The 14,680-nt window shown below is 39.5% G+C and overlaps 1 protein-coding gene across 1 annotated transcript in view; it reads right to left on the bottom strand.

Annotated features, from left to right (window-relative positions):
- Window positions 1-751: 751 nt before the first annotated feature.
- Window positions 752-14,680, bottom strand: part of LOC131437138 (uncharacterized) — a 489,986-nt gene continuing 476,057 nt past the window's right edge. Inside the window, exons 3-9 of the mRNA XM_058606305.1 lie at window positions 11,165-11,564; window positions 3,117-5,754; window positions 2,923-3,051; window positions 2,649-2,859; window positions 2,496-2,582; window positions 2,297-2,434; window positions 752-2,232 (exon numbers count right to left, since the gene is read on the bottom strand). Coding sequence (XP_058462288.1) covers window positions 2,084-2,232; window positions 2,297-2,434; window positions 2,496-2,582; window positions 2,649-2,859; window positions 2,923-3,051; window positions 3,117-5,754; window positions 11,165-11,564 — 3,752 coding nt within the window. The 3' untranslated portion in view covers window positions 752-2,083. The remainder of the gene's footprint in view (window positions 2,233-2,296; window positions 2,435-2,495; window positions 2,583-2,648; window positions 2,860-2,922; window positions 3,052-3,116; window positions 5,755-11,164; window positions 11,565-14,680) is intronic.

The raw sequence follows: 14,680 nt of genomic DNA, 5'->3' as shown, positions 1-14,680 counted from the left end.
AAGTGAATGTAGGTCCAGATTACGGAACTCACTTCAAAGAAAAAAGTATTACTTTGATGAGCTTGTGGTTATTACGAACATCATCAAATCACCAAAATTTTGTTGGAAAAATGATTTTTTCCGCTACAGTGATTACTGTTCGTGATACTGGTACATCTTCACGTTCCATACTCGTGATTCACTGATGTCCTTGGATGACTGAAAATATTTCTGAAACAGATCAGAATTGACAAGTAACCAATATGTAACTATGAACAGCATTGAAAATTTATTCATAAGCTGCTGATTGCTCTTAAGACTTGTTTTCACTGAAGTTCTTGGACTACTCAGAACATACCTGAAACCAGTATACTAGAAAATAGACCAGTAAGCAATGTGTAGCTCTAAAAATATGAAAAATGCACACTAACCGTGCTTACTGTGGCACAGTGTAGTCCTTCTATTTTTCTATTAATTCTTGGATCCTGGAATATCTCTTTCGGATTTCCATGGTTATATTTTTATGTAATATATATTAAAATAAAAAAAAAACGAAGAAGTTTTACTTAGTTTACGCACCTCTCGACTTTGCGCGTAAATTGAGGTTCCAGTGTATTAGGTTACGAATGTTTTCTGTATTTAAACGTGTTCGTTAGTTTGTTAGATTTGATATGTTCATTCTAACATCTGATTCTTGGCGAAAGCAACCGCGTTCATACTATTGTTTTCGTTTTGTAGGATACACAGGAGTCATCAATAAATCAATCATTGCTTTGGAAAATTTACCGCATTTTATTTAAACCAATTTTTTTGTGGTTTATAAATATCTACAGAAATAATAAAATAATAATTAAAACATATCAGGATTAGAAACACAAAGCAAGACCAGTGTAGTGTGTTGCGCTTTTAGCCAATGAGTTTTTTTTACGTTACGTACAAAACGATTTAAAATGTTAAATAGTCGGCTGTTAAGCAATTCATCACTAAGGCAAGAGGATTTTCATATCATCCATCAAAGCGGCTTCCAATTCAAACAGTTTTGTTATTTGTAACAGTACTTTCAGCACTACCGCTGCAAAATATAGGAATAACATTAGCATTAGTACGTTTGTTTGTGTTAGTGTTTTCTCTCAGAAAAACAAAACATGGGCTGTTAGAAATCCCCGCGGACACATTTTCAGTTGCATAGAACATTGAAGAAACTACCGCTTCCATAGGACTCAGTTCAACTTCGAAAGATTTTTGGAAGTATCGGGTAAAACGAACGTATGGACAAAGCGGCTTCTTAGACTGCGTTTGTGTACGAGCTGTAAGTCCTAGAAAAAGAACTTAAAGAGGAATAGTTTTCGAAAATAGAAAGTTGACAAGAACAGCATTGAAAGGTTTTTGAACGAGAATGAACATTTTTGGGTTCGATTGTTACGCAGAGTGCAAACACGGATAAAGATATGAGAATATCCGAAATAATTTAGGTCATCATTCGATAAGTGAACTGACGATCTAACAGCGGTAATTTACTTCGAGTTTTGGGATGCTATGCAACACTTGCCTTACACAAATACGAGTTTTTTAGTTAGCTTGACTAAAATTATATCTATAATGATTGTTGTTTTTTGTTTGCTTGTTTCACTCACAGATGCGTTACCCAGATTTTTTCGATTTGTTTTTTGCTACGCTTCGTATAAAGTTGCGAACATTCGACCGAGTCGAAGTTGCTAATTTCACAGATCAGTCTAAAACATTTTTAGATTTCATTTTAATAATGTTTGCTGTTAATGAATGACTACACTTTTTACCAAAATATAAATAGTTTTTTTTTCTGTATACAATTTCGAAATACGAATATAAAAAAAAATATACAAACAACAATTTTCTTAGCTCACTAGAATTCGTTTAAAAAGTGGATTGTATAAGAATAGAGATAATAATTTGATTATTATTGCTGCCGCGTAAGCCGCCCTTCAGTGACGGATTGGCTTCTGCCTTATCAATACTAGTAATTATTTATAGGAAAAGCTGTCTATCGTGTCGTGAAGTACGATCGGCGCTTTTACTTCCCGTAGTCCTTTTCCGCGCGATTCGTTTCGGTGCTCGTTCAGTCAGTTCACTTGAGTGTGATTCGGACACCGCCGTTCGGTAGCTTCTTCATCATGTTCCAGACCTGTATCCGGGTCATGCGCTCGATCGAGAAGTCGTTAATGGCAACAATTTCTTCGCCGGCCTTCAGTAAACCGGATTTTTCGGCAGCACCTCCTAGAGTGGATTATTACGATTATTAGCACTTAAATTCCGATCTGTTAGCTACGATCGATTTTACCCATGAAGATTTTTTTGATCAACAGCGGTTTGTTTCCGGCAGGCGAATCGTACCCTCCCTCGATGGAAAAGCCAAGGCCGGCACCATCTTTCACAATTTCCACCACTCGGTTGTCTATGTTCGAAGCGGTGATTTCATCTGAAAATAAACAATTATTAGAATTGAACTCACATACCACAGCAGACCAGAGAAAGCTCACCACTAGCGGGAGTGATCGAGGAACATTTGGATTCATCAGCGGAAAGCAGGCCATCCTCAGAAGCAGTTCCGTCGAATACACTTTCGGCTAAGAAAAAAAATTATGAGTCAATTTGAATTACAATTGATCGATCTTCTTCTCCTAGTGACCAACCTTCGTTGGAAACGATATCCAGATCTAGATCTAGTGAACGCGATGCCTTGTGTTGGATTTTAATCTTTCGCTCATAGTCGGAAATTTCATTCTTCTCTGCTAACGAACTGAGCGAACCCAGTGATGGCCTTTTGGTTTTGCCCAAAATGCTGTTATCGATGACGAGCGATTTGGAACGGGTTATTACCATTACCACCTCAGGACGGGGTGTCTGAAATCAAATACAACCGTTTACGGCCGTTTATTTTAATGGGAGTCAAATAATCGAACTTACCTTAAGTACACTCAACGACTCACGATGAGTCAACCCACGCATACTCAGCCCATTAATGGAAAGGATTCGATCACCTCGTTTCAAACGACCGTCTTTTTCCGCCGGGGAATTATTCAAAATTTTGTGAATCTACAAAGATACATATGTTTCCTTTAACAAAATCTCCGAAAAATCTTGCATTCAAAGTCATTTACCGTAATTTCCTTCGCTTCGTAATCCGATCCTCCAGCAAGTGTAATACCGATGCTGGATTCCGGAGTCTCTCGTTGTAGAACGATGACAAACGCTTCCGGTGCTGCCAGTGGTGGATCAGCTTCCTCAATAATTAGCTGTAGGTCCTGTGGGGTAATCAGACTATGACTGCTACCCAATGACGAGAAACTGCCGTAATCCGATGGAGTACTCTGAAGAGTTTGCGACGAGCCGGTACAGTTGGCAACGGCATTACCGAGCATACTGTTGGCCTGTAGTGAGGAAACTCCGGAAGATGAAGAAGCCAATGAATCCCAAGACGAAAAACGATCGTGCTGATTGGCGACTGTTTTTCCAACGGGAGTTGAAAGTTCTTTAGAAGCTATTTTGATAGGAGAAGGAACCACGGTGCTGCCATTCGATTTTGCTTCGAATGACTTTCGAATTTCAGCCAGATTTAATTTTTTAGTGTCAACCGAAGATCGCAGTTCTCGTTTCACAGGAGACGGTTTGATGTCTTCACTGGGTTTAGGAGGCTGTTCGGAAACTGGTCGAACATATTTCTTCGTTTCATTACGGGCGGGCAATTCACTTTCTTTATTCACAATTGTCTTCGCCGCTTCATGTCGAACCCATTTGGCCAGATCGGACATTGCATTCGCAGCTCCACTGTCAACGGAAGTACTTTTCGCAGCATTAAAGCTAATCTTTTCCTTGATGGATTCAATCGGTTTCTGCATTGGAATTACCACTTCCGTCTCAACACTGGCGTTTTCTTCAACGTCCGAAACCACCTCAACGTATGAAGCGACCTTGATGACCTTATCTACAATACTGTCTGCCGTATCCACCACCTTGTAGTGCGTCAGTTCCTGTTCTTCGAATCCGTTCGATGAATTCTTCCCATTGTTGATTGATCCTCTTGGTTTAGATTTCGACTTTCGTCGCTCTTCTTCCTCATACCCATCAGTACTGTCGCCATCCTCATATCGTTTCGTCTTTCCGTTGGCGGCTTCCTCAATTTTCAAATCTCCCCGCCCGCTTCGACATTTGGCTGATGCTAGAACATTCTTTCGGTTCATACTCATCTCGCTCGACGAAGACTTTGAGATACGTCGGCTCATGTCGATTGCCGGTGTGCTTCCAACCGAGCTGCAACTGGCCTGTGAGCCGGAGCTAGAAGTCAACGTTGAGTTGGAACTAGCGATCGAAGTGTTTGTCTCAGAGCTAAGTGTTCTGGTGAGGACATACTTTTCCGGTGGTGACGGAGCCACCGGTGATACAGGTGGCGAAGAAACTCGGGAACTCAACACCGAGTCACTATCATCGCTTTCATCCTCGGTAGTCTGACTGCGTTGATCCAAACCTTTCGGAGCTGGATAGACCAGAGAGGTTCGCGGGGGTTTGGCCGGGGGTATTAGTGCGATGGGTTTACGGAAAACTTCTTCGTCAAGCTCAATTCTTGGTTCCGGTTTTAAGGAGGAACCATTGAGATTACGGAAAATGCTTTTATAACTGCCACCAATGTCGACGGATGGTTTCGGGGTCACCATCGGAGTGAACTGATTGCCATTGGATTTAGACGGTGCTGACAAGGTAGTACTTTTCCTGGTGTAAGTACTTTCTGGAGTTCTGCTAAGTACGTGGGAGGATAAAATCTTTTCCGAATCTTTACTTTTAATTATGGGAAGACCAATGATCTTGGAGTCCGGAAGAACCTCTGTTTCGGGTACCTTTTCTGGAATAACTAATCCTCGCAGCTTTGACATTGATTTCTTTCTCTGTTCGAGTAAATTTGTAATCGAGGACTTTCTCCTTTCTTCAACGTTATGGTTAATCGATGCTAGACTACTTCCATTAGAATATCCAGAAAAACTTGTAGTTCTTGATAGAATTTTAGCATTTCCAAATAGTCCTCCGCCGTCATATTTGCTATCATCACTCATTGCTTTTACCACGTTAGACGGATTCAAATTCTCAACGCTGAACGCTTTCCCTAACATCACGGGTTTCGACGTTTCCAAACTAAATTTGGTCTTATACCCTCCGTTGTCCAAGGGTTTGAACTCGCTGTCATTCGGTATGCTATCTACCTCGTCCAAGTTCTCCACGCTATGTGCTTTCTTTCTCAGTGTTGCATAGGCTTCAATGGGATCGACCCCTTTCCGAGGATGCCCTCCATCACCAACACTGAGTAAATTCTCCGAGCTCTTGGTGAAATCTTTACTGAACTTTCGTAGCACCGTGGATCCTTCATTCTCCGATCCTGCTCCGCCTCCACCAGCAGAGGACCCGTTGGAAAACATGGCAATTTTATCGCGAACACTTCGTTCAGATTTCTCATCCTTGCGCCAATTTGATCCGACCAGAGTCACCCGAGCGGGTGGTTTGTTTATTTCGTGAATATCGAACGATCGGCGGCGTGTTCCCTCGGCGTGTGTCGCCTTTCCGGGACTGTTGCTGATATCGGCTACCAACGAGTTGGATCTGGCCGGTGACGACGGGAAGACGGGTGGCTTCTTGTAAACGGTCTCCGTCGATTGGTTTTGATCTAGTGGCTTCAGGACCAGATCCTGACGATAGACTTTGCGAGGCACAGCTGGTGGATGGCTTTTCGGCAGATCAGGAATGTCCTCGTAGCTGCAAAGAGATTTTAGAGAACATTATTTATTGGAACTAAGAGAATTATTGTAGATTGCGATGTATCGACATTTGCATTAAAATTAAGTTATTTTTTGAGTCAGTGTTGAACAGTCGTTCGCACCGCACGCGTAGCTTCATTCATTAGAGTTTCATTGATTCAATGCTTCAGTCTTTTTCAAGCCTACCTGAATCATTAACAGTCTTTTTAAAAACTAACAATTAGTCAGCCTTTCTCAAGGCTATACAAAGAGTGATATTCTAATACAATCAGTCCATTTCAAGCCTAAGAAATTAATAAACCTTTTTAAGGCTAGCTATTCAAAGAATTATTCTTCGAACTAATAAGTCTTTATTAAGACTACCACAAAATCAGTCTTTATCAAGACTTTTCCAAACTAGGAGTCTAATTGAAGGCTAATTTAGCCTAGTTAATTTAATTTCAAATTTCATTCATTTCAAAAATGCCTGCGTCCAACTGGAAAGGTAACAAGGCTAAGCCTAAAAATAATTCAATACCGAATAAATCACAATTCGTTTCTCAACAATTTTCTAATAACATTCACGATCTTATAGAATCTGAATGTAAAAATAAAAGACAACGGACGGATTTGTCTTCCGTTGATCCTATGCCGTCTAACAATATTTACGAGATTCTTCCTGAATCCGATTGAGGCAACATAGAAGAAAATTCTTCAAAAATTCTCAAAATGGACGCTTGTCTTTCTGGGAAGAAACAACAATCTATGCCACCAGTGACGGTGATGATTTCCGACTTCAAAGCATTCCGTACTGAGCTTCCTACTTTTCTCCCGGAAGTAAAAGTCTCATTTCAAATCGGACGAAGAGGAGAATGTCGAGTCTTGGTTGATGGATTGGAAGATTACGAACGTCTAATCCGATATTTGTCCGAATTCATAAATTTTATTCATATGATATAAAATCAAACAGACCCTTCAAGGCTGTCTTGAAAGGCTTATCAAATTATCAAAGTACTGATGAAATTAACAATGAACTAAAAAAATTGCTTGGTTTTGCCCCTTCTCAAGTAATACTTATGAAAAAAGTCAGGGAAAAAATTATAAACGCTCGTTCGCTTAGACAACAAGTCAAATCAACGACCTTAAATTTACAGAACATACCTGAAAATCAAAAAAAACGTTACAAATGCCACGCCCAATTCTTCTAAGGCACTTATTTCTTCGAATTTAAAACAAAAAACAGGTACGCCTTCCAATTCGTCTTCTAACGAAAACATTTTATTGACAGGTAGATCGACCTCGTCATCATCTTCTTCTAATGACAGTTACGCTTTGGTGACAGGTAGAAAACTATCACTTAATTCTTCTAAAGTAAATAATCAAAGCACAGGAACGCCATCCAGTTCATCTTCTAACGAAAACAATTTATAAATAGGTAGATCGGCCAAATCATCATCTTCTAATGGCAGTTACACTAGTGTAACAGGTAGACATCTACCTACCAATATTCCTTCAATGCCATTCGCTTCTTTGAACGAAGTCGATTTAGGCGATATAACGGAAAATAAAATGATCTACCTACAAGATCAAATTTTTCAAATGATCATCCGAATGAATTCGACTTCATCACTTTTTGAAACATTTTAATCGGATGGCAATCTGCAAATAATATTATAATGAATTTAAAATGTAACAGTGATGTTAAATAATTATTTGAATATTTTAAATAGGAATGCTCGATCTTTAAAATCGAGTGAAGATGAATTTTATAATTTTCTCAAAGTTCACAAAATTCATATTGCCATATTGAAAAGCAATCCTCATTATTTGGTTCATCGATTTGACAGGTTTACTGGAATGGGTGGTGAAGTTTCCATTTTTGTCTAACGGCAAATCAAACATCGAATTTTACGTTCTTTCAATATTAAAGTTATTGAAAGCTAGGGAATCGAAGTTGAAACCATTCATGGAATTTATTTCATCGCTGGAGCATATTTGCCATTCCAATGCATCGGCGAACAATTGAATTTTTTTAAAGGCGATTTGCAAAAACTTACAAGATATCGATAGAAATTTTTCGTAATAGGGAACTTAAATGCTAATCATGTCCAGTGGAATTGTAGGCAAAATAACAGTAATGGTAAAATACTTCATAATCAACTCTCTGCTGGTTACTTCACAGTTCTTCATCCCAGTAATCCGACTTGTTTCTCTTCCGTGAAAAACCCGTCTACAATTGATCTGGTTCTAACAGATCAAAGTCATGTTTGTAGTGAACCGATTACACATACTGACTTTGACTCAGATCATCTTCCTGTAACATTCAGACTATCCAACGAAGCTATAATTAATCCAATAAGTTCTATATTCAACTATCATAGAGCTAATTGGTTGGATTACAGATCTCACATTGAAAATCATGTGGATCATGAAACTATTTTAGAAAATTCTGCGGACATCGACACAGCAATTGATAATTTGAATCATTATATTATCGAAGCTAGAAATCTTTCAGTTCCCAAAGCTCAAACTAAATTAAATTCTCCTATCATCGATGACAATCTTCAACTGCTCATTCGGTTGAAGAAGGTTCGTCGACGACAATATCAACGTTCTCGTGATCTTACTATGAAAAACATAGTTAAGGATTTACAAAAAGAAATTAAACATAAATTTACACTTTTGCGAAATGAAAATTTCGCTAAAGAAGTTGAACAAATAAAACCATATTCTAAACCTTTCTGGAAACTTTCTAAGGTTCTTAAGAAACCTCAGAAACCAATTCCTGCTCTCAAGGAATGAAATTAAATACTTCTTACAAATAACGAAAAAGCTCAAGAACTTGCTCAGCAGTTCGAGAGTGTCCACAATTTTAATTTGAACGTTGTGAGTCCTATTGAAAATGAAGTCTCGCTGAAAAATGGTCATATTTCAAGTGTTATTACAAGATAACATTATTGAGACGAAATTTGATGAAATTGAATCAATTATTAGGAAACTTAAAAACATGATGGAATTTTTAACATTCTTATTAAAAATCTTCCCGATGTTGCCTTGAGACTCTTGGTTAAAATTTTCAACAAGTGTTTTGTCGACACAATTTTATGATCACAATTTTATGATAAAATTATCAGTTCTGTGACATAATCTCAAATAATTCATAATTAAACTTTTCTGAAATGTTTGGTATAAACGAGTGTCAAAGAGGATAATCCATAAACCGCGTTTGCCTTGCTCGTATTTTTAAAGCTCATAGCTCAGTGATCTGTGAAAGGATTTATATAATCTAACTGCCAAAAGAATCGAAATTTTTCAACTTAAACGTGTATAGCAAATGCTTTGAAGTATTTCAATAGTACAGTATTGAGCAACCTGTCTCATTTGATCTATGTCAACACCAGCCAATCAGAACGCGTTCTGAGGAAGAGAACAAAATATCTGCTGCTGTACAACAAATCGTTCGAGAAAATGTTCCGAACAGTGTTTAATATCGTAGTGAATTCCACAATTTGGTCCTTCTAAAAGGCAGGAATGAATCCCGTACAGCAACCTGATAGTTTCTTTCAATAAATTATGCAAATCCGAAATGAAATAATCGACATTAAAATTCTGTATGCGACTATTTTTATAGCCGTTAGGACCGCCCATTAGTGAAAAAGCTACAAACGAAATCAGTTAAAAACAAGCCTCTTAACAAAAATTGGATCAGTTTGGATTCTATCGCCACTGCGAGCAAATGTATTTTGTGCCATTTGCAAAGCTAGTTTCGCTTCCAACAATAGCGATTACGTCACAGCTGCCAGTGATTTGCATGGATGAAAAAGCAACGGTGGAGAGCATTACACAAAATCAGCCGTTCTAATGGCTCTAAAAATTTTCTAAAGAACTATTAGGATTTGTTGTTTGCAAATCGAAAGGAAATATCCTCAGTTTAGTGCAAATCTAGAACAGTTTGGTTAAATTTTTGCACTTTTCGCTGTGTAAAATTCACAGTAATCGAGATCAAGTGAAGCTTTCTTTGTTTTTGCGAAAAATGTTCCAGAGTTTAATGTCGTAGAGAATTACGCAATTTGACCCTTCTGAATGCTAGAAACGAATCCCTATAGAATATTGATAGTTTCGTTCAATAAATTAAGCCTATTGCATCATTGATCAACCCAGCGAATTAATGTTTTCTTTATTGGAAGATTATAATCGGTTGTAAACGCTACACCTAAACCTACCATATCAGTATCGCACCCACGTACAACAGTTCAGCCTGGAATTAGATGGCGGAAGTCAGCGGCATCCATCGGAATTCGAATTCAACTCATCACTCTCTATCACAAACGCTTTCATAAAAGGTTCTTTTCAAAGTCACCATTATTTTATTATAAAGAACTATACTGGTTATTTCATAATATTAATGTTTCAGAATGTTAAATGTATCTAATCTGTACTTTATTTTAGGTGCATCGTTTCAAATTCCACATACAATTTCATACAATTGATCAACTAATTGATATTCGGAAGTGTTAAGGAAAACGTCAGTTGTTTTCGTATTCACGACATCCAGTTATGTCTCTGACATTACCCACCCACTTTTTTTATTAGCTTACTTCGGTGATGCATTGTCTTGGTGAAAAAGTGGTTTTATCTTCAACCTTTATTTTTGCACTTCATCATCAGTGAGTTCAACTCTCCTGCTGATCGATTCTTTAGGATTCGATCAGTGGCGCGACATGTGTCGACAAGTTAAGCCCATGTTCGAGCGAGTTGTGCTGCGGTACGCTCCACGCGTGCGGGTCGTGATTGAAAAATTTAATGGCTCCGAAAGTATTGATTTTTCCACTCTGAAACTTTGCCAAGATTAAGTTAAACCCCTAAGACTTCTTTTTACAACTAAAAAAAAAATTAGGCCCTAGTTTGAAATTTTTTTATTTGTTTAGAAATTTTTTATTTTTTTTCTTTAAATTAACTTTAAAAGTTGTTTTTTTGGAATTGCTTATTTGAAATTTTAGGAAAAGACGCACATTTTATGTCTTGGACCAATTTTTGTATCTTTAGTAGATTTTACAGTATAGGCTGTTGAAAAAAGGTTTTTTTTTTGCAAACGCGAAATCTCAAAAAATCATATCTCGAAAATTCCACGTACCATATTGAAAAAAAATACGTGTCGAATATTTTCGAGTTCTTTACCGAAAAAAAAAATAGTTCAAAGAAAAAAAAAAATTGGGTGGCTGATTTTGAGTGGAATGCCCCATACACTTTACGTAGATAATTGTGCAGTAATGTTTCAGACTACCACTTTCTGTAGGTTGAGTTTCCCCGATTTCACAAACAAATTCAGAACAAATCGCTCAGAGCACCGGAAGAGCTTTGAATTAATGAAAATTCCGTATAAATCGCCCACTTCATTTTGGGTTCATTTTCTTGCGACCTCCACCTACCTGGAATGTTTATCTCCCTTTGCACCGATCGGGGCACCGTTGCTTCCTCCGTTAATGGCGGTCATCGTCGCGACGCTCGGTTCGCTGAAGTTGGGCGGAAACTCATGCCCGTCCGGTGGCAGCCGTGAGAACGCCGGAGGTGCTGCCGCTATTTTGTGGTACCCGATTGTCGTGGCAATCGTCGGAGTTGCAGTCGTCTGCTGATGCACGGTACTGGCGATGGCGGTCGCAGTCGTCGTTGTCGTCACCACATTATTCATTTGGTCCATAATCGTGACAGTTTGGCTGCTGCTGGTCGCGGCGCTCAGTTCGTCGACGTTGTCGTCGGCGCCGATCGGGGCAGTGTTGCTACCGGGGACACCAGCAGGCGTTAGGGTTTGCTGGGAAGAATTGGCTGATTCTGCAATGGAAAACAGAGCGCGAAGAGCACGGTTTTAGATGACATGAGAAATATGAGCTGCAATTAATTTGAATTTGTTTTGCTTGGAGGAGATCATTTTGAGTGAGGCACACAATTGAGGACTTGATTCCGGGCACGGTTTCCTTGCTTCTTTCCGTCTGCCACCCGCAGTGATTATTAATCATCAAAGCAAAAGATCAACGAGGTGATGGGTTTCAATTACCGGGGTTTGTGATGAAAAATGTTACTAGCAAAGAGTTCTGCACGACACAAGCGATAAATTTCTCATGCATGACTCAATATTTTATTGGATCGCTTATGCACGGCACGTACGGCACGTATATTGAGTACTATGGATTGCACAGTTGTAACAAATAGAACGCTGATCAGCATGAAACATTATTTAACTAGATCAAATAGTTTCGCAATAGTTTTTTTTTCTTAACTAAAAAACTGGGCGCTTGTATAGAAAGAGGTGATTCAAGTGGTTTTCAACGGTTTAAAGATACACAGGCATTCTCCAAAACTATATCTACTAACTTCAGACCCACACTAACATCACTCATTCAACCAAGAATTCCACATTTCAAGACACTCTCGACTCGTTGGACACACCCGACTGTACAAATCAATTATACTTCAATTGAAACAATATTTGCCCGCAGTAAACAAGTACTTCCACGCGGTCATCCATCAACACTTGGTCATTCAGACTGATCGAGAAGAGCCCTCAATCTTGACGAACTCTTAATTTCATCTTAAACTCTCTCCCTCTTCAGCTGAAGGGTGTGTGTTCTGCCAGGTAACAACTTTACAACAACTTCCAAGAACCCACTACCGACATCTTTGGAAGTCAAAAGCATCGCACCAGTGACTGAAATGTAGATCAATACCCATTCGATTCCGGTCGACAAACTCCAGCTAGCGCTACACCTTTGATTAATTACAGATCCTCGAATCAACCGTCCACAATCGTACAAGAACGCCGAACTCTCGATTCATCAGCAGCCAAGAGTCTCAAAATCAATAGAGCTGCTTGATAACTATTTTCCTTCTTCTTTTGTCGGAACCGTTCCGGATATCACCGTTTAATCAACCTGATAATGTGACGGAGAGCATCGTACCGGGTCCCCAAATGCGTGACTGCTCATTACTTCACTGTGCGAAAAACATAAACAAACGAAGCCGACGTCAAGACCGAACAGCACCCGGAAAACGGGCGGAGTCATCCTGGGAGTAATGATAATCGGATTTTTTTTTGCTTTGCTCTGTGCTTCGGAGGAGAAATTGAAACAGCTTCTGCTGAGTTAGCTCCCTGTGCTGTCGGGCTTCTAATTTAGGCGTTTGTTTCACTTTCGTAAGCGAGCCCGAGAAAGCTCGCTTCAAATTAGGCAGCTGTTTACTACAATAACATAGTGAACTTGGGAAATTCATTGAAGGCGCGACCAGAGCACCTTCTTCTTGATTTCTCCCATCAAACGCTGCTCACCTCCGGAGTCAACTTCCTTGGCACAGTTGGTCCACATTTTCGTCATCTGAGTCTCGTCCCTAGCCGTTTTTCCACTACCGCTTCATTACTGCCCAATATCTCTCGATGGGCCGGAACTGCGGGCAGTTGGGTGAATTTATGTTTTTAACGATGAAATCTACGTTATTATCGCGGTACCAGTGGATGACTTCCCGGCTGCAGTAGCAAGTTGCCAAAGCTTCACGGGACCTTTAAGGGCTTTAATGAAAGGTAGAACGCGATTTTTGAGGCATTGTTCCTTGCACAGTTTCGAGTCCATCGTCTTATTCGTCACGAACACTTTGGTCATTGCTCCGCAGCTGCATATCCCTCACCAAATCATCAGTTTTTGGCAAATTTGTGCACAAAAGCAAACTCAAACTTCGCAGGAAAATCTCCTCATGCCAGGAAGCTGTCCGAAATCCTTTTTGACGTAGGTTTCATCGTCGATGAGCAGGCATTCTTGGTACTTCGTCAAGCCTGTCTGTTGCCCTAAGTGTGCTGAAAACAATGCAGTCAATGATTGCAATTTCAACTTTGAGAAGTGTGTGAACTGTACAAAATCGATTTGAGCGTCGACATCTACCAATGAAGCTACTGGAACTTGCCACACTGTATGGAGCTTGGAATGCCCGCTCTAACTGAAGCGCCTAAAAATGGCCAAATTGAGAATTGACTACTCTCAGCAATCAGATGATACTGTAGACTCTTCATGTTCATATACCAGTATATCTTACACGTATATGTCACTCCGAAGCTAGGATTGATACTTCACTATCGCTGAGAGAGATGTCTCATGTTTGTACCATTGAGTCCCATATCGCATCAGTCCAAGAGCTATGCGACACAGGTTCTGATAAAAATATTTGTGTTGATAATTTATCTCAGCTATCACCTGCTAGCTCTGCCTTGATTGATGGAATGGATTTCTTAAATCTCAATCAGTTTAATTTACATGCTAACAACCTCGGGCGTGTCCTTGAATTGTGTATTGAGGAATCAACTGCTCCTCTTCTACCGATTGATATCCACCACCCCCCATTGGTTATTTAGATGCAACCCACTGTTGAACCTCCTGTGAGAGCCGTAGCTAGTAATGTCCGGTCTATGAACTACCGAAAGATCGATTTTTCAGCGTTGACAAGTTATTTACTCCATCTTGATTGGCAAGCATTGTTTGGACCATCTGATATTGACACAATGACATTTAAATTTTGTAATGTATTACAAGACTGGCTTGTTGCAAATCTTCCCGTTACACGTAGACCGATTTCCTCACCTTGGAGTACACCATTACTGCGTTCTTTGCGCCGAAAACGAAATGCCTGTCAGCGTAAACTTCGCCGTAGACGTTCGACTCTCACTACTTACGATTTCCATGCCGCTAGCATTGCATATCGGAATCTTAATGCTGCCTTATATAGGTCTTATGTTCTTCGAGTTCAATCTGGATTGCGATGTAACCCCAAAGGGTTCTGGTACTTCGTTAATTCTAAAAGGAAAACATCAAGTGTACCTCCTAATGTCTACCTTGAAGAAGTGACAGCATCTTCTACAGCCACTGCTTGTGAATTGTTTGCAAAACACTTTGCCTCTGTGTTTACTTCCT

The sequence above is a fragment of the Malaya genurostris genome, chromosome 3 (genome assembly GCF_030247185.1).
Source record: "Malaya genurostris strain Urasoe2022 chromosome 3, Malgen_1.1, whole genome shotgun sequence".
NCBI classification, from domain to species: domain Eukaryota; kingdom Metazoa; phylum Arthropoda; class Insecta; order Diptera; family Culicidae; genus Malaya; species Malaya genurostris.
Note: the sequence above shows the minus strand (reverse complement) of the source record. Positions and strands in the feature narration are given on the sequence as shown.